The 21,141-nt window shown below is 39.0% G+C and overlaps 1 protein-coding gene across 4 annotated transcripts in view; it reads left to right on the top strand.

Annotated features, from left to right (window-relative positions):
• immp2l (inner mitochondrial membrane peptidase subunit 2) overlaps window positions 1–21,141 on the top strand; it is a 162,584-nt gene that overhangs the window by 134,680 nt on the left and 6,763 nt on the right. For all 4 annotated transcript variants that reach the window (XM_019264948.2, XM_027272969.1, XM_019264947.2 and 1 more), the window contains exons 4-5: window positions 2,125–2,190; window positions 18,726–18,828. In XM_019264948.2, the coding sequence (XP_019120493.2) occupies window positions 2,125–2,190; window positions 18,726–18,828 (169 nt within the window). The remainder of the gene's footprint in view (window positions 1–2,124; window positions 2,191–18,725; window positions 18,829–21,141) is intronic.

A 21,141-nucleotide genomic window follows, 5' to 3' on the forward strand; every position in this document is an offset into this window, starting at 1 on the left:
GGGTCACTGAGGAAGTCAAAAAGCTTTAAGTTGCAGGACAGTAGATCAAGGTCTTCGTAGGTCCAGATTGGTGGAAAATCTGCATTGGCCTGGGTCATGGAGAGGCTTCGGGGCAGCTGTGACTTAAGGGGTAAACTGAGTCCTCCACTTGACCCCAGCTCCTCCAGTCTGCATGTCCTTGGGCAAGTTACTGAACCTAAAATTGTTCCTGAAGACGGTGCCATTGGTGTGTGAATGTGTGCAAATGGTGAGCAGTTGGTACCTTTTAATGGCAAGTATGAATGGGTGAATGTGAAGTGCGGTGTAAAAGCTCAGTGAGTGGTAGCCCAGTTCATGATCAATGAATTGACCCCACAGTTCAACTTTTTTTTTAGTTTCTTAGTTGAAAAAACAACCAAACTTGGTCCATACCAAACAAAAATGGCAGTAAGTGTGGACGAGATCAACAAATTTGTAAAGTTTTGATTTACAGAAATAGCTTATCTTAAAATTGGCACATTTCTTCAGTTGTAACATTGCAAACATTAAGTGCATCTGTGTTGGCTGGAAACAATGTTGACAGATACTACTGATCGGTTATGGAAAATATGTTTCTTCCAAGCAGAAAATGGCTAACTTGAACACTATGAGTTAATTATGTGAAAATGAAACAGCTGGATTATCTTCTTTGAACCTCAGAAGGAGATTCAATAGTCAACAGGACAGTCAATGCAGCTTCTTTCCTATGTGGAACAGTGGATCAGCTCTTTACTTGCAGTTACTGGAAACACATTCTTGTTGGATGTTGAGTCTTTGACTTGTTATCTGTGATTGAGTCTTTTGGCACCTCTGAAACATTGTTCAGATCAAGATTATTTTTTTGGCCTTTATGCCCCTTTAATGATAGGACAGCTGAAGATAGACAGGAAGGTTTTTCATTGGACCCCATTAGACATGGCAACTGTTTTCCCTGAAGCAGCTGGGATGCCAGTCAACAGTCTGTGGCTACCGTTTTCATATTGCTGCTAGGTATCTCAGGATCTTGCATGCAAGTTGTGTACAATAGAGTAGGATATCAACACCACCAGCGATGCAGACTGCTGACATACTGGATACAGTATATACAGTGTATATAAGAGGGACCTTGATCACACTCAATAGCATGACAACGTAACCCCCCAAAAAACAGAAACAGACAATAGAGGAAAAGACAAAAAGTAAATAAAATAAAGAACAATAGGATAATTATACAGATTAATAGGGTCCCCTCAGTGATTCAAATATTGATTGTACCAGATTGACTGTACCAGTGAATTTAGAAACTAACAAATATACACACCTGCAAGGCTAAAAAGGATCATCTGTAGATTAATTTCTTACCTGATATGTTCTGATCCACTAAGACTCAGACACTATATGAAATCAATAAATCCCTGTTTTTGTTAGCTTTACCATGTTGACTGGAAGGAATCCTGTCACCACTCTGCTTCTGCGTAGTTGTCATATTGGAGAGGTCAAGATCTGCTGGTAAACAATTACAGTGTGCATCAATAGGTTTTCTCAAACTGTGTCTAAAGCATTCATTTCAATCTCCTGAACGCATATTTCGACTGAACACAGGCCGATAAAGATTGGCATCTGATCAATCTGGGCAACCCTAGTATACAGTACATGGGTTCAAGTGAGGGGCACTTTAACACCTAGTTTAAATGTACCTCAGCCACCTGAAGGCTGAGCTGTTGCGACACTTTCAGGATCCCCATTGCCCACGGCTGTGCTTTTCCCAAATTGTAATTTCTAAATCAAAATATAGTGATAGCATGGAAATCATTTGTATAATTTCAACCATACTAAAAATTGTTGACCCTCAGAATGCCTACTTTATCAAGAGCTGAGAAAAACAACCTTGATGACTGCTTGTCCAACATGCAGCTTGGATTTTGTCCAACAAGAGGCTTTAATCAACACAAGAGTTTGGAAATGTGGATTATCTAATCCTTCAGAGCTGGATGCACAGACACCATCTCCCCAAACAGAGCTGTTTCCACATCTTACTACATCACGCTTCTATGGTTTTTATTTGACTGTGTTTTTCTGTTTGGGTTTTATGTTCATTGCCTTGTATATGTTTATTGTTCCCCTCAGGTCCCCCAAGAATCCTCAGCAGAAGATCATCAAGCGGGTCATTGGCCTGGAGGGAGACTTCATCAGGTAGGAAGCGCCCTGAATCTGACTGAGCCTCTCTAACTAACACTGATAAAGGAACTAATATCTTTTATATCGCAGCTCTAGTGTAATAAACTAAAGGTATCCTGAGGTTGATGTGAAACAGCCACCTGTCTCACATCTAATCGTATGATTCTCCAGTGAAGTGGTTCCCTCCATCACGCTGATTTCTAATCAGATTATCTGGCATCACCTTGTGGCAAAAATAAATCCCTACTTGGTTTCTGTACAAACACAAAACATTCTCTAAGAAACAGCAAGGATTTTACAACTGTGCATTTACTCTTTACTGTGAAAACAAGGAAGCATCTTACACAGGCAACTCAACCATGACTACTCTTGATGTAATGAAGATATTTAAAGTCTGTGTAAAGGCAATTCTAAGATTTCTTTCAAAATATATTAAATATGTTGGAAAATAGTTTCTGAAAACACGTTAAAAGACTTCTGAAATGTGGAGTTGGGCGGTCCTAAAGGGTGGCTCAATGACACACTGAGGCCACCCCGAGCATATCCCTACACCCCTAATAGAGAGATAGAGATTAATTTATCTCGCTCAGAGTGTTTCAAATTTAGTCATGTCATTTTCTGAACCCATCAAACACACGTTTCAGTCACTTCAAAATGGCTGCTTGACTGCTCCCACGATGTGGTTCAGCCCCTTCAGCAGATATGCCCCCACAGTCCTGGAGCTGAGAATACTGCTACTTTTACCCTATTTTAATATTTTTCAATATTTTTATCATTCAAATTTGGCTCGGTGGTTAATAACACTTTCTTCTTTGGTCTGACAAACTCACATATTTAACATAACATTTTTATACTATAAACTGTCCTTAACAAGCAACTATTAGCAAGTGTTTAATGATGAACAAATCAATGTGCTTCAACTGATCAACATCATTCATATAAACTCACATGACAACCTCCTCCACCTCTTGTAGCTTTCACTGTCAAAACCATCACCACATGTATCTCGATTATGACCGGTTGTTGGTTCTCTGTCAGGTTCAGGGAATGTGAAAGTCACTGTGATGAGACACTAAAGGAGACTTTCAAACTGAGTGACAGCAGATCCTGTCCAGCCAATCACCGTGGCAGGTGTCTGATGGACAGAAGAGAGGACGTCTCTTGGGATGATGTTACATCCTTAAACCACATTTATGTTGTATCAGATTGAGACTTACACAGGAAATCCATCATTTCTTCGCATCAGATTGTGTTTCTATGTGTCAGGGAGTTGTACAACATTTTAAAAAAGTTTTCTAATGCTTTAGTTTCTCCAGAGGGAGCAGTGTGAAGTCTGATAAATGTCCCCAAGTGATGTAACTTGAGTCAGCAATGGTTGAAGACTACAAGTTTGAAAATAAAGCAAATCTGTTGGTGTGGAGTTAGAAAGAAGTGCTGACCAGACCTTTGTAGCTGCTCCTCATCTCTGCTGCAGGATAGCGCCTCCAGGCTACTAGGATGTACCCCAATCTCACAGCTGAGTGTCAGTGGTTGAATTGCATAGTGGGTAATGTAGACACCGGATTCTGACAGAAATAATTTGTGAAATTAAAAAAAAACATATCTCTCGTTCTGCTGCATCGATGTTGATTTAAAAAAAAAAAAAGATAAACACGAGAGAGAACAGAAAACCAAGGGGGACAAAAAAACACAATCCTTTAACCTGGTCCACCCTCAGTGTTTTGCTCCAGGATACTTCAGTGGGATTCTTTTCACCTCCAAGACTAAACCACACTTTGTACACAGTTCACTGTCTTCAGCTGTTCTTTGTTTTGTTTTTGATGTGACTTTCACCACTTGTTGTGTACAAGATGTGTGACTTTGTCCCATTAATAACAGTCGTTCCTCTGCACAGCTGAATGAACAGGCTCCCACCGATGACAAAAGCAGATTTAAAGTGGCCAATCACTGCTGGCACCGTGTGCCGTGTTTGCCAGGTGGGTGAACAGATTACAATAAGGATGTTGGTGCAGCACACCATGAAGCCAACATGTCAAACTGCTGGGAGTGCTGTGGCAGTTGTTCAACTCAAAGTCAAACTGAAGGCTTTTCTCTATTTTTGGGTACAACCAGACTATAAACAGAATTACAACAAAAGAACAAAGTCAAAGTCAAACTTTAGGTCTTACACTTGGGCCACAATTCAATTGACCCATATATCTATCTGTATATAGCACCAGATCATAACAGAAATGATCTCAGGACACTTTTCATAAACAGAGACTGAGCAATTCCCACCCTGAGCAAGTACTTGGTGACAGTGACAAGGAAAAACTTTATTTAAGAGGCAGAACCTGGCTCATTGTGAAAGGCCCTCTGCCGTGACAGGTTGGGCACAGCAACAGTAAAAGTCACAGTAACAATGACAAGTATAATAATGATGGAAACATAACTAATAATAATAACAGTAGCAGTGGGCGTCAAGCAGGACCTCAGCAGCAGACGCAAACCACGATCCAAGTTAATTAGTAACATGCATTATTTGGATCTGAATGTGTAGAAACGGAGGGGAGGAGAGAAGAGCTCATCTATAACAGCATAAGGAAGGTGTGGTTCAGGAATCACCTGAGCATGAAGAATTTTCTTTTCTATGCTGCCAGGGTGGAGCAAATGACACCTTTATCATTGTTACATTTGATGTCACAAGATGCCAACATATATCTCTGCCTTGTTTAATTAAGAGGAACCATCTGTACACGTGTGCAGAGCCTTTATGGTTTTATCTTCATTGGTTAGTCTGAAATGTTATAAATGGTCCAGCAACATGAAAAGTAGCATCTCACTTCTAAATGTGTTTTTCAGCGGTGTGAAAACTAAGATCATTGTTATTTCCCCTGTGTGAGATCTGTGTGATTGCTCTAGAGCAGACTTCACTGAAGTGCTTTAACTTTTGAAGCTTAATGTTGGCTTGAAATTGGTCTTGAATTGCATTTGAACCGGCATTAAGGACACATTAGGTTGCAGATAGCTATTTTTATTCTTAGTATGAGTGCATTGGATAGCAGAGTGTATGTGTGTGTGTGTGTGTGTGTGTGTGTGTGTGTGTGTGTGTGTGAGTCATGCTCTTCTCCCTGGATTTCCTTCAGGAAGAGGTGGGAGCTGATCTTATCCCTGTTACACTGCGTTCTTGTGAGGAAATGAGCACCACAGTTCAGATAATGAGACGCAGCAGGAGAACAGAGCACACCAGGCTGTTGGCTCTGATACAGCTATTTCTTTAAAACTCACCGTCAGATTGTTAGATTTTGATTCGTTACAAAGACCATTGTGTCCCCAGTCTGTCTTTCTGCCAATTAGCCTTTCAGTCTTTTTGATTTTTTACCTTTTAATTAGAAAATGAAACTTTGGCACAGACTCTGCGAACTCTGAAACCACTCAACTTCTGACTGATGACTGAAGGCATATTATTACACTGTCATCACTGTATTACTATATTACATTCTCAGAACATATATATATATATATATATATATATATATATATATATAGTTTAGGTTATGTGATCATTAGTCACAGGTTTTCAAATCAATTTCTGTGCATTTTACTTCTATTACAAACGTTGCTCTTTATTGTCTTTATAAAGACTACAAGGTCAAAAGTCACAGCTTTCAATGACACCTTATTCTCAACTTGATTATGATTTGTTTGAAGGTTATTTAATTGCTTACACCATGTAAAGAACCAGTTATTATTTTTTATTTTCTTGTGAAAATCTAGTGCAGCCAGATTAACTTTAAATTCTCTTTCTAATTTTACACATATTTTGTATTTTTACAGAACAAGGACGGGAAAAAAAACCTGTCGCAGAATGTATTACATTTAACAGGCATGACTGGACAGCATCAACTAAGTTTACTTTATGCTGGAAAAAGAACTTTAATGTGTTAGTAACAAAATAAATCACCAACTTTAATGCAAATTTTCTTAATTTGCAGGATTATGGGACGGAGTATGTAAATCAACCTTAAATGAAGTTATTAATCCCTTTAATCCTTTAGGATGCAGAAATAAAGCAACATGTAATAATTGATTTTCTCCCTTTAAAGTCTTCTTGACAATGCCAACATAACAAAAAGCCAATTAGAAGGTGGAGGAAAACACAATAATCCCTTTACATTGGTTTGTTGTGTTAGCACTTCTAAAGCTTTTAATATTACTCATAATTATATAAGTTCACTGTATGACAATAATTTACAGCTTCCTCCTAGTTTACAGGTTTTACCTCCAAACTAAGTATCAAAGTATGTTGTTTGCTTTCCAAAACACATTTGAGCGTTTCCTGATTTTATGACATCATCAGCACCTTTATATATGGACATATGAAAATTATTGATATGACTGCTAATCTGCCTCCACTAAGATTAGGGTTTGTTAAGGTTTAGGCACTGGGATCACGATCATGGTAAAATCTAAGGTTGTCGTAAGGCAATCGTGCAGTACAAGTATTAAAACATTATATTACTATTTAATCAGTTCTCTTTGATGTTGCTTCATCTGTGCAGCCTTTGGCTGAAAATCTGATTTTTTGTGTGTGTGTTACTTTTAGTACTATCAAATGACAGTATCGTAGTATTAATAACAGTGTCGATACTTTTACCTTAGTAAAAAAACAGTGTTGATCATCAGTATCATCATCACATCAAATATTGGTAATAATAGACATTATTTATTGTGTCATTATTAAGTGCACAGCTTGAACCGGGATACTGAGGGGTTTGGGTTGGTGATCAAATTTTGATATAAGACACAGAACTGACTTGACACTCACCCATCTAAAATATTGATATACTTTCATTACTATTCATTATCCAGATATCCTGTGTTGATTAAATGTTTCTGCTATTCAGGATACAACTTAAAGTTCCCATGAAACAACTGGGGACGACTTGTTATGGATATTGATTGTTTACAGCAGCCAATGGTGCTGATTGTGCATTAGGTCCCTACCACCATGCAGCTGCAGTGGTCTCTATTCTCTCAGACTGTGAGCTTCCAATATACCCAGACCAAGACCAAATACAACATCAGAGATGGATGGAGGCCAGTTTGACAACAGGGAATGCAGTGCTGAGGTGGTGTTCTTGCCAGGTCTGACTCTTGGCATCCCAAAGCTGAGTCAGCTAACCTAACCTAGCTGCACAGCTAACAGTGTAGGTACCAGATGTGTAGCAGATAAGCTCTTTATTCTTTGTCAGTCTCTGTCTATGAGTGTTCACTGGGAGGGTGCTTAGTCCATTGTTGCACGCTGCAGAGACAGCAGTTAGCTACTTTAGCAATAAATTCTAAAATGTTTCATTAGGCGGAACAGCCGGGGGACATCAGGGCTAAACCCCGAACATTTTTTCTCCATAAAATATGATCCAGTTTCTCCAAAATCAGTGAATTAAGTTATACGTTTGTGTTTTTGTGCCATAATTAGTGAGTAAGTGTCTCCGGTTTGGCACAACATCTCAAAACTTGTCCTCTCTCGCAGAAACATAAGAAAGAAAGTGCTTCATTGGACACTAAATAAGTATACACCCCCGTGTGAAGGATGAGTCATCAACATTTTCCAGGAAATGACTAAAATACAATGAATACCCAAAAATACAGACAAAATGACTTTGACATTGTTGGGCCAGATCTTGGAGCATTTGTTGCATTATTGTGTGATTAAAACCACTTTGATTGTGACTTCATTGAAATGTACATGTCTATCACAAAGAAGTTACATTGTGGCATCAGAGCAGCTGTTTTGTATTGCAGTGAAACACCTGCTGTGACATGAGTGAATGCGGCAGAATTGCAGTTTCACCACTGAAGCAGAGCAACCGTTTTCTGCTCTGCATGATTCACTGCTAAATTACTCTTTATTTAACTTTGCGTCTTAAGACAATTGACCTAGTCCTTCCTTTAAATTAACTTGGTCAGGTTCCCACCCCCTCACCTGTCAAACATCTTGATGCCGCCATCTCCACTAAAGCCGAGGGCCAAGGAAGTGCATTAAGCTTTTACATTTGAGGAGGAAGAATGAGACAACAGACACAAACAATCAGCAATTAAAAATGAACCCTGTGTCACTGATAATTGTGTTTACTGCGGTGCCCCTCTCAAATTTGACTGAAAATGCAGATTCACATATATAACTAGGGTCACTCATAAGGGCTTATGAGTTTTGAGACATTTAACGGCTCTGGTCACCAAAATTGCATCATAGAAATGACTTTTTTATTTTAATTTTTTATATTAAATGTCAGTCAGCAACTACACTGCCACTAAATCCCACACAAAGGTCCTTTTTGCAAACTTCAAATTAAACACTGGCTCACAATAGGGTGCTTTGTGTTTTTTTCAGTTCTCCTTCACATTTGGAAGGAGATGGTGAGGCGAGGGGGATGGAAATTGCAACTTCTCCACTAGATGCTACTAAATGCGTCACATTGACCCTTCGCATTGTGTTTACATCACAACATATTCCCTGTTGCAAATTAGTTGTATATAAACATCATTTCTATGAGACTGAGCCTATGGTGTCCATGCAGATTTTGTTCATCTGACCAAGATATGAGATGTACACTGTCTGGGATTTCTGTCTTCACCCAAACACAGTGGAGGCGAAGTGAATGTAGTTAGTGGTGCTCAGAGCACTGAAAAACTATATTTAAAAAATTCAACAGCAGCATGTCTTTGATGAATAGTGTACGTGTTACTCTGGAAAATCCACACATATAATCCCCTGAGATCACTTTTCATTAACCAAAGAAATACTAACTGTTGGAAGCATCGAAAAACAAAATCTCTGTGTGTGTGTGTGTGTGTGTGTGTGTGTGTGTCTCTTTTTTGGATGAACTCTCTTTCATTTCAGCAAATGTGGGGAATCTGCAGGCACTCTTATTTTTGGTGCAGCTGCACATTCAGGTTGAGGAAACAGTTGGATTTTTACATCAGAACATGTGGTGGAAAATTAATGTTCTGTATATGTAAATCACTGAATCACTGTTGCATAACTCAAAAGGAACATCACAACCTTTGACATGAGAGGATGTTCAGACTTTCTAGTCATAAAGATTAGAAGACCTCAGGGTGTCTCTTTTTTTGTTGAGATATGCTCAGTGGATGCTAGTTCTGACTGGATTTTGATGTTTAGAATAAAAGAGAAGAGAAGAGCCACATACGCCTCTCTTTATTACCTCGTCCCCATGACACCTGGGTATAACAAGGCTTGTGGGAAGGGGGTTTAATAAGCAGACCCTATGCAGCCTCAGATCCTGCTTCTTGGCACTAGTACTGTAATAGATTAATTTAAGTCAACAGAGACTGACCAGAGTATTTCTTTATTCATCAGAACATCCATCCATCCATTTTCCATAACCACTTATCCCTATCAGAGTCGTGGGGGGCTGGAGCCAATCCCAGCTGGCATGGGGCAAGAGAGGTGGAGTGAAACCTGGACAAAGCTGGCAGTTCTCATCAGAACATGTCTCTCTGTAATAATGTCTTATTGGGGAAGATACAAACACTAATATGTTACTATGACACCAGTGGCAGCCTGTGACATGGTAAGCGGGTCCAGATGTAACATATGTTTCTGATGCATATAATATGCCATTTTAGTCGCTGTTAAAAAATCCTGCAATAATAAATGTGGAAATCCTTTATTTATTTATTTAAGAAAGGAGAATCCTCAAAAGGACTACATTTATTTATTTTAGGGACATATTTCCATATGTTACATTCAAAAGAAAGGGAAGAGGTTACACAGAGAAGACCAAAACATAGACAAGATAAAATATGGATGGCATGTCTGTGACATCACGCATAGGTTTCTAAAGAGCTGTATGTAAAGCTCAGAATCTCTGGCCGTCACCATGTTGGCTGTCCTGCCTCTGCCGCCTCCCGGGTAATCTAAAATCCGCAGAGGCGTGGATCGTTGATGAACCTGAGGTGGGCTAAATGAAGTCTGGGTGCTTAAACAAGCTACCTGTCATAGCACCCACCATGCCGTCAAGGCAACCATGCTATTAATTGTACTTAATAATGCAAATAATACAATATTAAAAAATCAGCCTAAACGTGTTTATTTCTGCTGTGAACTTTGACATTTTAATATGAGCGCTTATGGAAATCGACTTGTTCTGTAGCCAGCCTTAAGTGGATGTTTGAGGAACTGCAGTTTTTGCACTTCCTCATCGGTCTTACTTACCAGCCATGGAGGTTGCTGATTGGACCAAAACCAGCTTTTGGATGATTATCACCGTAGTTGGGATGATGAACCACGCCTGCCACTGTAGAGCTCAACCATCATATACTAATGTTAGTGTGGTTCTCAGTCCTTGAAACACTCTGACCTGATCAAGATCCAAGTGGGACTGAAACTGTGCAGGCGTCTACAGGATTTCTATGCCATATGATTCATAGGCATATTTGTTTATCAAGCCTATGTATTTATTTATTCATTCATTTAATGTGACTTAAAATCCCTTTCATAGATGTAGACATTTGAAACACCCAGCCCTCAGCCCCCAGATGATTTTGAAGAAGCCTGAAAAAGTCTAAACTGAACTACTTTAGTGTTTTTCTATATTTGAAAATATTTTTCTGAGCAGCTCTACTAAATTATTGTCTAAAGTCTATTTCTTCAGAAATGTATTTTCTGGTGAGGAAGAGTGAAGACATATTTGTTGTATTCAACTTATTATAATGATTTTTATGGTCAAATGTAATGTGCAAAGCTCAGAAATATGTTTCACTGTGAGCTGTGGGCTAAATTATGTCTGGGCAAAGTTTGTTTTTTACATTAATCTGCTGAAGGAGCAAAGTTTTCTGGGGTTTTTATTATTATTATTATTATTTTGGTCTTTTAATGCCTTCATTTAGTGAGTGAAAGCCAAACACAGACAGGAAGGTACAGAGAGAGAGAAGGAATAACATGCAGCAAAGGGCCGTGGGTGGGAATTGAATCTGCGCCACTGCGGTAAGAACTCAGCCTTTGTACATGGGGCCACATGGTCTACCAGGTGAGTTTAAATCTCACAAGTTTGTAGCCAGTCATGGCCTGGTATGAAACTTACACAAGAGTGATGTGGAAACTTAAAGCTTCCACTTATGACGTAGGAGACATCTTGTGTCCAGCTGTTTGACTTTAGAAATGAAAAATAGCACACATTGTAATAGATTCTACATTTTTCAGTGGGGAAGAAGAAGAACACATATTGTATGTATATGAGCAAGGTAATTAAACATTGTGTCTTCAGACTGTCTTTAAATTGTAAAATATAAACTGCACTTCAACTTTCTCAGGTTAAAGTATTGAGAACGTTTCCTCTACAGCTCATGATGCAGACAGTGATAATCATTAGTAAACATGTTGCATCAAAACACATCATCCAATAAGCTGATGTGCAGAATTTTATCCATCAATGGTCAGTTCAGTCAGTGGAGAAAAAAGTGCACATGAATCAAAGATGTCTTATGCTGAAAGGTTTATTGAAGCTTGATCAAAGAGAATAGAGGATTTATCAATACTCTCGGTTTTGCATGATGCTCTGTCAATACTGAAGAAGCTGTCCTCTCTGTCTCTCTCTCTCTCTGTCTATAAATGATTGTTAGTCTACAAACAAGGAAATACACTTAGTGGCCCCACATTGCCATCTGATTCTGTAGAGGCTACTATGCTATGTACCTATCTATTGTGTCGAGGTAGTGAGACAGCTCTATCCTCTGACCTTGGTTACCATAGTAATGATCAGAATGGTGTCTGCTTTTCAAAGACAAGCATGCATATGCTCAGTATCTCAAGAAGAAGTCAGTGTCTTTCTCTCTTAGCCTAAGATTTAACAGTCCCACAAATAATTGACCCTGTGTAACCCCCATATGTGTAGAATGAGTAGAAAATTCTCTCACAAGTGACACACAGAGAGAACACAGCTCAGGGACAGACAGACCCAAACACCCAGTGCACCGGTAAACACATTAGATCCCATATCCACAGTGTGACCCTGCAGCAGCACTGGCGAGGCTGTGAAGCAGTGGCAGAGCATCAGGCCGACAGAGGCGTGTTCACAGTATCATAACATGCCATCTTCATGTGATTCATCCCAGCAGCTGTTGGTGTCGGGTGCCACCGTGCAAATTACAGGTCACCGGCTGGGGAGGGGATGAATAATTAACAGGGCCATGATGGGTTCCCTGGCGGAGGCGGCGCTGACGACGCTGGCTGTCAGCCTGTGTTGTCTTACACGGGCCAGGCTGACATAAATCACAGCTTCGGTTTTAATTCGGCCACACAGGCCAGACCGTCTGCCTGCCACATAACCGTCAGCTGCAGAGAGAGGATTGTTTTACAGATTCATCTCCAAACAGAGAGCCTCATACCAGACGTAAATCTCCTCTCCTCGCTGTCAGGCCAGAGGAAACTAAGTGGAGTGTTGACTATGGTGTGGGGCAGGAGAATTTGCAATGAACTAATGGTAACACATAAATAAGGTTTATTGTCTGGTAAACCATTATACAGGTCCCCTTCCAGCAGGAGGCAGCCATCACTGACACGAAAAGTCACTCCTACTCGAGCAAAGTGACACAACAACACATAAACTAATGTACCCACCAAGGAAAATGGGAACTAAAGCCCTAAACCTTAGACACAAAATGATGATGAAAGGACTTCATCTGTATTTTGTAAATTAATTTAAATCTGTTCTCTCACCAGGAAGCACAGCATAAATACTTTCTGCCATTTTGTTGAGGCTTTTATCAAAATTGCCAAAATCTGGCAACCAAAATCCAATTTGGCTCGTTCTCAAAGTGAAAATAGTGGATTTTCAAGCAAAAGCTCCACATTTGTCTTCCAGTGCTGCAGGGCTAATCATTTCAGTACTAGTGTTCAGTCCTCCATACAGTAGCAGCATTATCTTTGGACAGAGTTGAACCTCTGACCCCAATAGTGTTTGTACTTTATACCAACTCTTTGAGCTACACTGGGCTGTTTAGGAATTCATGAATAATGAAATCATGTAAATCTCTCAATCCACATATTTTCATCCAATTAAAGTGAGCCATGGTGGAGTGCGTGTCAAAAATGATAGTTGAGACACATCATTACCCTGTCAGGAAAGAAATTTAGCGGAAAAGGTTTGGACTTTCTCAGCATGAAAACAGTCAAATTCAAAGAAACAGTGGCGGAAAAGCCATTGGCAGTTTAAATCCAAAGACATAATGATCAACATCAGGAACCTTCAGGAGCACGTATCGGTCACATACACACAGTTTAGAGCAGGTTTAACTGTAATCCAGTGCATGGAGCTAAGCTGCCAGTCGACCTCCGCCTCATTAAACTCCTACTGCTCTGCAACATTCATCAGCGGCTGTGAACACTGATGAAACCATGTGTGTGTGTTGAGGAAAAATGTTTAACTCATCATAGTGGAACATCCCGCTCATCGCCTATGTGAAGCACTATAACCCTTTGTTCAGAAACGGCCCAGATTCAGTAAAACGCATTCAGACAGCGATAACGAGGCAGTTTGTAGAATCTGGAAACGCTTTGAAGCATCTACGATGTCACTTCTGTGTTTTTGTTATTTTGAAATGTATGAATATGTCTGCTGTCAAGGAATGGATGAGTGTGTCTGCTGTATCTGGGTTAAACCCTCATTAACAGGATGCTGTCTGTCCAACTCCGGTTAGTCTGGGGACTTAGCATAGTGACTGCATTCACTGGGTTCTGGGGGGATATGTTTGATATATGATATATCTATTCTAGACAGTGATTGTAAATCTAAGCATCTTTCCTCTCTACTCAGTTGAGAATTCGCTGCAGGCCTATTTTTGACGGATATGAAGTCAGACACAGAAACAGCATAGAGAATCTGATCAATATTCCAAATAAAACACTCTGTAAGGAATCGTGATCATAAAAACAGACTAAAGAGAAACATTTTAATTATCTAGACTACTTATTCATGGTAGAAACACATAAACCAAAGAAAAACACCCGAACTGAGCAACAAAGTCAAAATGCGCCACATCTCAAACACTCCTTGTGACGTATGAAGACACGTGGTGAACAGAGCAAAACAGTGTTCCTGCCACAACATCACAGATGTGCCTGAGTGGAATTTAGAGATCACAATGTGATTGATTGTACATGGTGGATCAGTATTTTTGTGTCCTGTGACATTTGCAGGAAAGGTGAGAAAAAAGAAAACCATGATCATCATGCTTGACCCACCAAGTTATGGTGGGCCCTTTGCTCCTGCCATTTATGTTTATCAAACCATGATCTACATCACACAAGTAAAGTTTCTTACAGTAGCATGTTAGGTCAGGTCAGGTATCATGTTCTTGTCCATAGACATACCTCTCATGGCAATATGAATCAAAATAACTGAATTTGGCAGAGAAGTTGAAATGTGAAAGTTTAATTCCTTCAAAATCTCAATATTTATACACTGATGCATTTTTTGGAGTGGGCATGATGAATGGTTCATTTTTATTAATGTTTGTGTCATCAACTTTGTGTTGACATGGAAACTATAGAAGTATTTGTGTGGAAGTGGTTAAAGTTGTTCTTCACAGTTTTGTAAGTCATTGAGTCCATGAGAGTGTGTACTACTCTCTTACACTATTGAAAAAATAATAATAATGCAGAAAAGCACAAAATCTGTCACCACCAACAGTCTTGTGGCACTCTTTATCCCTGGATGTGTCCGACAAATGTAACCACCTCCCCACTATTTGTGGGGAAGTGGTTACATTCGTCGGTATTCAGCTTTCCATTCAGCTTTTTGAAAAGGTTCCTCTTGAAAAAAACATTAACAAAAATGAATCATTTCTAATCATAGCAGATTACAGGTCATAAGTTTATTGACTCTAATGGGAGCACAGATTATGAGCGATGCTTACGCTGCATAGTCACTGGAGTTAATATTGGACTTATTTTTCACAAGCCATATATCTTCTGAAAGTTCTGACACTAAAATGACATTTTTCAGACAAATCATAAGGAAAAGATTAACTTTGCTTGACACCTGTCTCTGTCAACATCAACACAGATATGTCTTCTCTCTGTTGGTTGAATAACTGTCTGAACCGTCCCAACATTTGCAAATGAGTTTTGGGAGATCAAGGGCAAGGAGACAAGAAGTGTATACCATTTTCGCTGGTGCTGTTTATCTTCCGTTATAGAGCATCTTTGGATTAGTATCTTTTGGGCATCTACCAGGAAGCCTAAAAAGATGCGTGACAATGCATATATGAAACCAAATAAATATATTTTTACCTAAAGTCCATGTAAAGGCAATTTTCTTTTACAAAATACATCAAATGTTGGAAAATAGTTGCTGAAAACATGTGAAAAGACTTTGATCGATATTTTGCTGAAATGTGGAGTTAGAGGTTAAAAGTTTTTTTTACCAGTTTTCAATCCAGGATTTTTTGGGTGGCTCAGTGACATGCTGAGGTCACCCTGAGTATACCCCTGCACCCCTAGTAGAGAGATAGAGATTAATTCATCTTGCTCAGAGTGTTTCAAAGTCATTCAAGTCATTTCCTATTTCAGTTGCTTCAAAATTGCTACTGGCTTCAGCACATTCAGGGGACACGTCAATATTTGTAATCATTCAAATTTGGCTGTGTGGTTAATAACACTTTCTTTGTTGGTCACAAAGACAAACTCAGAGCACATATTTATTCTTACTTTACACAGATTTTGATAAATGATCACAGCATGTTAGTTCAACTACATTGAATTCGAAGCAAACTAGGTAAAGGATTATGTGCCTTTCTTCATTCAAATGAATGCAGTGTTGTTGTTGGTGGTCTTTACAGCATTTTGTACAGTTTTACATGCTGTAATGCAACACTGAGATGTACAATTTCTCATTATTCTGCTCAGAGGTATCCAGCATAATTCAGTAAAGACAAATGAGAGACGTGATTGAGGATGATCCGTAGTTTTTTCCCACCATTTCATTGTGACGATAACATCAAGGTCACACCTCTTTACTGAGGGAATGTGGCACATGTAAAAAATTGCTAATTAAGATAGAAGAATGTGTTAATGGAGAAAAGGTTTATTAAAAATGACTTCACATAATGATGGAATGAATTTTAAAAAAGACAGACAGACAGAGGAAGGATTTTTTTTTCTGTAGCTGTGCTGCTTAGATTTTATTTATCTCAGCAGATGAAACCTGGTTAAATAACAGGCTAAATACAGGAAAGTATATTGTCCTTGGTTCTGTAAAGATGTCACAGTTGTTCTTACACAAATGTAGCAGAGAATTGGTGTCATATAGGCTGTAACCCTTTTTTTTATTTCTGCAAAAAGGTCCCAGCTTGTTTTTTTTGTGAGTCAGTAAATTCAGCTGCTGTGGCTAAATCAATATTTATGTATCCAAGGCCTCTTCGGTCAGCCGGCCTCCCGGACTGGCACACACACACACAGTCATTGAGAATCTCAGACAAATTCCCATTTAAAAAGTCACTGAGGCTATAACTCACAATGTTCCCCGACTAAATGATAAATCAGGACTTGAACAGGCCCATAACAGTCCAGAGGGATGATGAAGGGTGTTGGACCTTCTCCTCATAAACATGACGACCTGATTGAAGCAGCTACAAAAGAAGGCGATCACCACCACTACCACCACCACCCTTATTAGTCTGAATGTGTTCTCAGATCTGATCTTTGTTTCAATGATAAGGTGGTGACAGGAAGTGACACTGCAGGGATGATTTAGAGGCTGATGATTAATGACAATGAAATGAAAGTGATAATTGTCCCAGAGATTTGATCTGCCATCAAGAATGAACCTTAACCGCAATTTACTCCTGAATCTCAATCTTTTCTTTCTCTGAGGTAATGAAGCAATTATTCAACCCATCTGGAAAGTTTTCTGTGTCACATTTCACTTCACTTTGATGTTGAATAATAAAAAAACATGCATTCAACAGTATAATTACATATATGTAATGGTGGAATGGTGGAAAGTATGTTTATTCAAATATTTAAAACACAGTGTGTTAAATTATTTTGTAGAATATGTCACAATATAATATTCACAAGTGTGTTTTCATTAGTATAATCCAGCATGTTCTAACTCCCAGCTCCCTAAAAAAGCAACTACGTCAGTGGCACTCAATAATTCGAAATATATGCTGTAGTTACCCCTACTGCCAACAAGTTGGCAACAATTAATATGCATCCATGGTTAGACTTAATAACATAATTTACTGAGAAACAACTCACATTTTAGATGGAGTTTGAATGTTGCAGATGACTCAAGTTTACAAACAAAAACTACTTGGTTTAAGTTAAAGCGACATTATGTCACTTTTCTACAAAAAATATGATTTTGATGCCATACTGATGTGGAAAATACACATTTTTACATGTTGCTTTAAAATGAGTACAAGAGAAGTGTTACATACTTCATGTTACGTACAATGATAACGCCACGCAAGTTAAAAAGTTAAAAAGTTCACAGGACACGAACAGCAACCTTCAGGGGAAAGTCCTATTTTTGTTTAATCCATACTTCCAACTCAGCCTTCCCAATAGAACATCACAACATTACACCAGATGGGCCAGGTTTTCCCAGATTGAGCCTTTTATCTACAGATTCAGACTCCACAATGTTGAAATGCCTTTCTTCTACAGTAGCCCAGAATGGACAAACTACACTGTCTCACTGGCTTACATGTTTCGTGGTTACCATAGTTTCTCCTCCAGGAAGGTGTTAGGAAGGAGAGGATGAGGCAAGGGGTTTTCAGCAACTACACCACAAGTAAATTCTGCACACCATTTCTTCCACTTGTACTTTATTTGGGTATTCTTTTGATGCCACTTTCTTCTCTACTACAAATAATTGGAAAACATTGTACTTTTACTTCACTACAATTATTTAACAGCTTTAGTTACTTTGTAAATTACATTTTTAGTCCACAAAATATATGACTAGTTTATAAAATAAATAATGAATAAATAATCATTTAAACTACTTAACCCTACAAGTAGAGCTGAAACGATCAGTCAGTTCGTCGATTATCCAATTGACTGAGTAGCTGGTAATGCAGTTACTAAAGTAAAGTAACCCAAAATTATATTAAGGACAGTAGTTGAGTAAATGTGCTTAATTATTTTCCTCCTCTGCTGGTACCTGAAACAACATGTCCACACAAAGTCTGATGAAGTATTTAGCTCACAGCTGCCTCACAGAGCTGCTGTGGCTGTGAAGACACAAATAGAAGTGTCTGTGTGTGTTTTTAGAGCAAACACTACTCGAGGCGTTCCAGTTTTAAATTATCTTTCAGCTTATTATTGGTATTGTGAAACTCAACACTCAGTGAGCTGAAAGGAAATTTTGGTATTTGGGTGCTAATGGCACTGAAAGAAAATCAGGCATCTTTAAACAAAATCTCTCAGCTGTTTTAACATCATTAGATTTCATCCGCCTGGAGGAATGTATTATGAATGCCTGATTGTCTGATTGCTTGATTAAAAACTAAATCTTCTGTTCTTTTCCTTTCAGGACTCTCGGCTACAAAAACCGATATGTTCGAGTTCCTGATGGTCACTTCTGGATTGAGGGGGATCATCACGGACACAGTCTGGACAGCAACAGCTTTGGACCGGTATGACCTGAAACCCCTGCTGTTACGCATCAGCCTAATCAAGCAATTAAGGCAGTCCACACTGTGCATGTCTCAATTCTTCATTAATGAAAGTGACAGTTTAATCACATTATCCTCCTATTAGGCTGCATCACAGATGGAGAACTACTGCAGAGTAAAACAATAAATAACAAAAATAATAGTACCTACACACTGTAACTAAACTGTCAAGTAATGAAAGAGGCACACACACATCCCTGTACCTAACAGTGTTACCATAGCGACTGAGTGACTATGCTTTGTATGTAATTTTGGTGAACAAAAATCTCATTTTATCACAAAAAAATTGATCAAAGCAACATCATTCTACCTTAAAATAGCAGCTTCACAATCACAAGTGTTTCATGCAGAGCCAGAGTAATATGGACATAGAGTCCTAAGAGGACGTTGACGGAGGAAGAAGAAACAGAGAAAAAGGAAAGAGTAAGCTAGCAAGAAGCCACCAGGCAAGAGTAAATCTGGGACTGACCTTTAGTCGTTGGTGAGACGCCGAACTGAGCTTGTTGCTGTTGGACTACTAAGCAATATGAGATGGCTGCTATGTCTTGTGATGTTACATTTGCATAATGTTTGGCCGCTACGTTTGGATGATAAGTAATGAAATCATAACAGATACACATGTACAGCTGTCCAGAGTGATACTGGGCTTTGAACCAAGGGGCCCTAAATTGTAACAAATACTAAACTGCTCCATTTAACTGTGATGGAAAATCAAGTTCATACAGTTTAAAAAAAACATGTAGCTTTGTGAAAATCCATGGATAAATATATCCAATATGTACGTGTGTGTGTGTGTGTGTGTGTGTGTGTGAGTGTGAGTGTGTGTGTGTGTGTGTGTGTGTGTGTGTGTGTGTGTGTGTGTTGTATGTCATAGGCTAGGGTTTTATCTATCCAGTCTGATATTGAGCCGGGATTACCTACATCCACCTCTGGCTCGAGCAAAGACTTACAGTATTCTGAAGGAAACTGAAGTGACAGATTATGCATTTTGTGTGTGTGTGTAGGTATGTGTGTGTGTTGTGCTGAAAGCCTGTATAGAAGATGAGTGTGTTTCAGTTGACCTGTCCATCCTGACAGACACTGCAGCATCTTCCCCTCAAAACACTAAAGATTTAATTAACGCTGCATTTCAGGCTTCTCCTTGTCTGCAACAGTGACCCCTCCTCCTCCTCCTCTTTGCGTGCTCTTCATGGTAGATTTTCTCTTTTGGTTTGAGCAGTATGAAATTTTCAGCAGAGCCGGTGCTGTTTGCTATGGACAACACATTACAGGCCAGACAGAAGGCCAGGATTTCCAGCTGAAAGGAAGCTAGCCGAGAAGCTCAGGAGAAATCCCTTCAGATCACATGAACCAACAGCTCCTCAGAGCTTCTCCGGCTTTACACTTTATTCCCAAGACATTTCTGAGCAGCAGCAGCAGCCTGTAGTTGCACCAGACAGAGGAACAGAAAGAGAACCATCCATTGCTGTTTGTTTTGTACAACTTCAGTCAAGGTAATTAAAACTTAGGGGCAGGAAAAAATATAACATAATATAAAATATGGATTTACCAGCATGTAAACAATGTTAATGGGTGTTTATTAGTTTACCAGAAAAACAATAATCAAGAATCAACACAATTAGCACAGTAAGAAAATGAAAACACTTGTTGATCTTATAAATTATTAGTTTATTCAATCAAATGGTTTGTAAGGATAATGTAGTATTGAATTCTTTACTGTTCATACTGTGGAACATCCTCAATTTAAACAATGTATAAAAGTCCTGGACTCCGTAAGCACTGTAAAAATCTGAGATAATTATTTAAATGAACAATACAAACTACAAATTCAAGAGGGACCAGGTGCAATCAACAAAATGTGAACATTAGGAGCTGTACTCCACCTCACAGGTAATTACTGCAAGGCTATTTTATCAGTACAAGGTACACAGTACAAGGAGTACATGGTGTTCATTATTTTGTCAGCCTGATGTATATTTGCGCTTTAAGTGACGCTGCCCATTTCATGATACACTTCCTTTTGTTTTGATTGCTGGCAGTCTGGTAACATACATACATACACATCGCCATAATCGAGTACAGGCAAGAAAGTGGCTGACATCAGAATTTTCCGAGCTCCTTAATTTGGAGATCAAATTTTTAACATGTAATTTCAATGAAAGCTCCTCGTCAATAATGAATCCCATGTACTTATAGTTGGTGACCAGTTTCACTCTGGACAGTTCTGATTGAGGGGATATTCTCCAAGGCAACAGATGAATTTGAAATAATCAT

Source organism: Larimichthys crocea, chromosome XXI (genome assembly GCF_000972845.2).
Source record: "Larimichthys crocea isolate SSNF chromosome XXI, L_crocea_2.0, whole genome shotgun sequence".
Classification (NCBI taxonomy): domain Eukaryota; kingdom Metazoa; phylum Chordata; class Actinopteri; family Sciaenidae; genus Larimichthys; species Larimichthys crocea.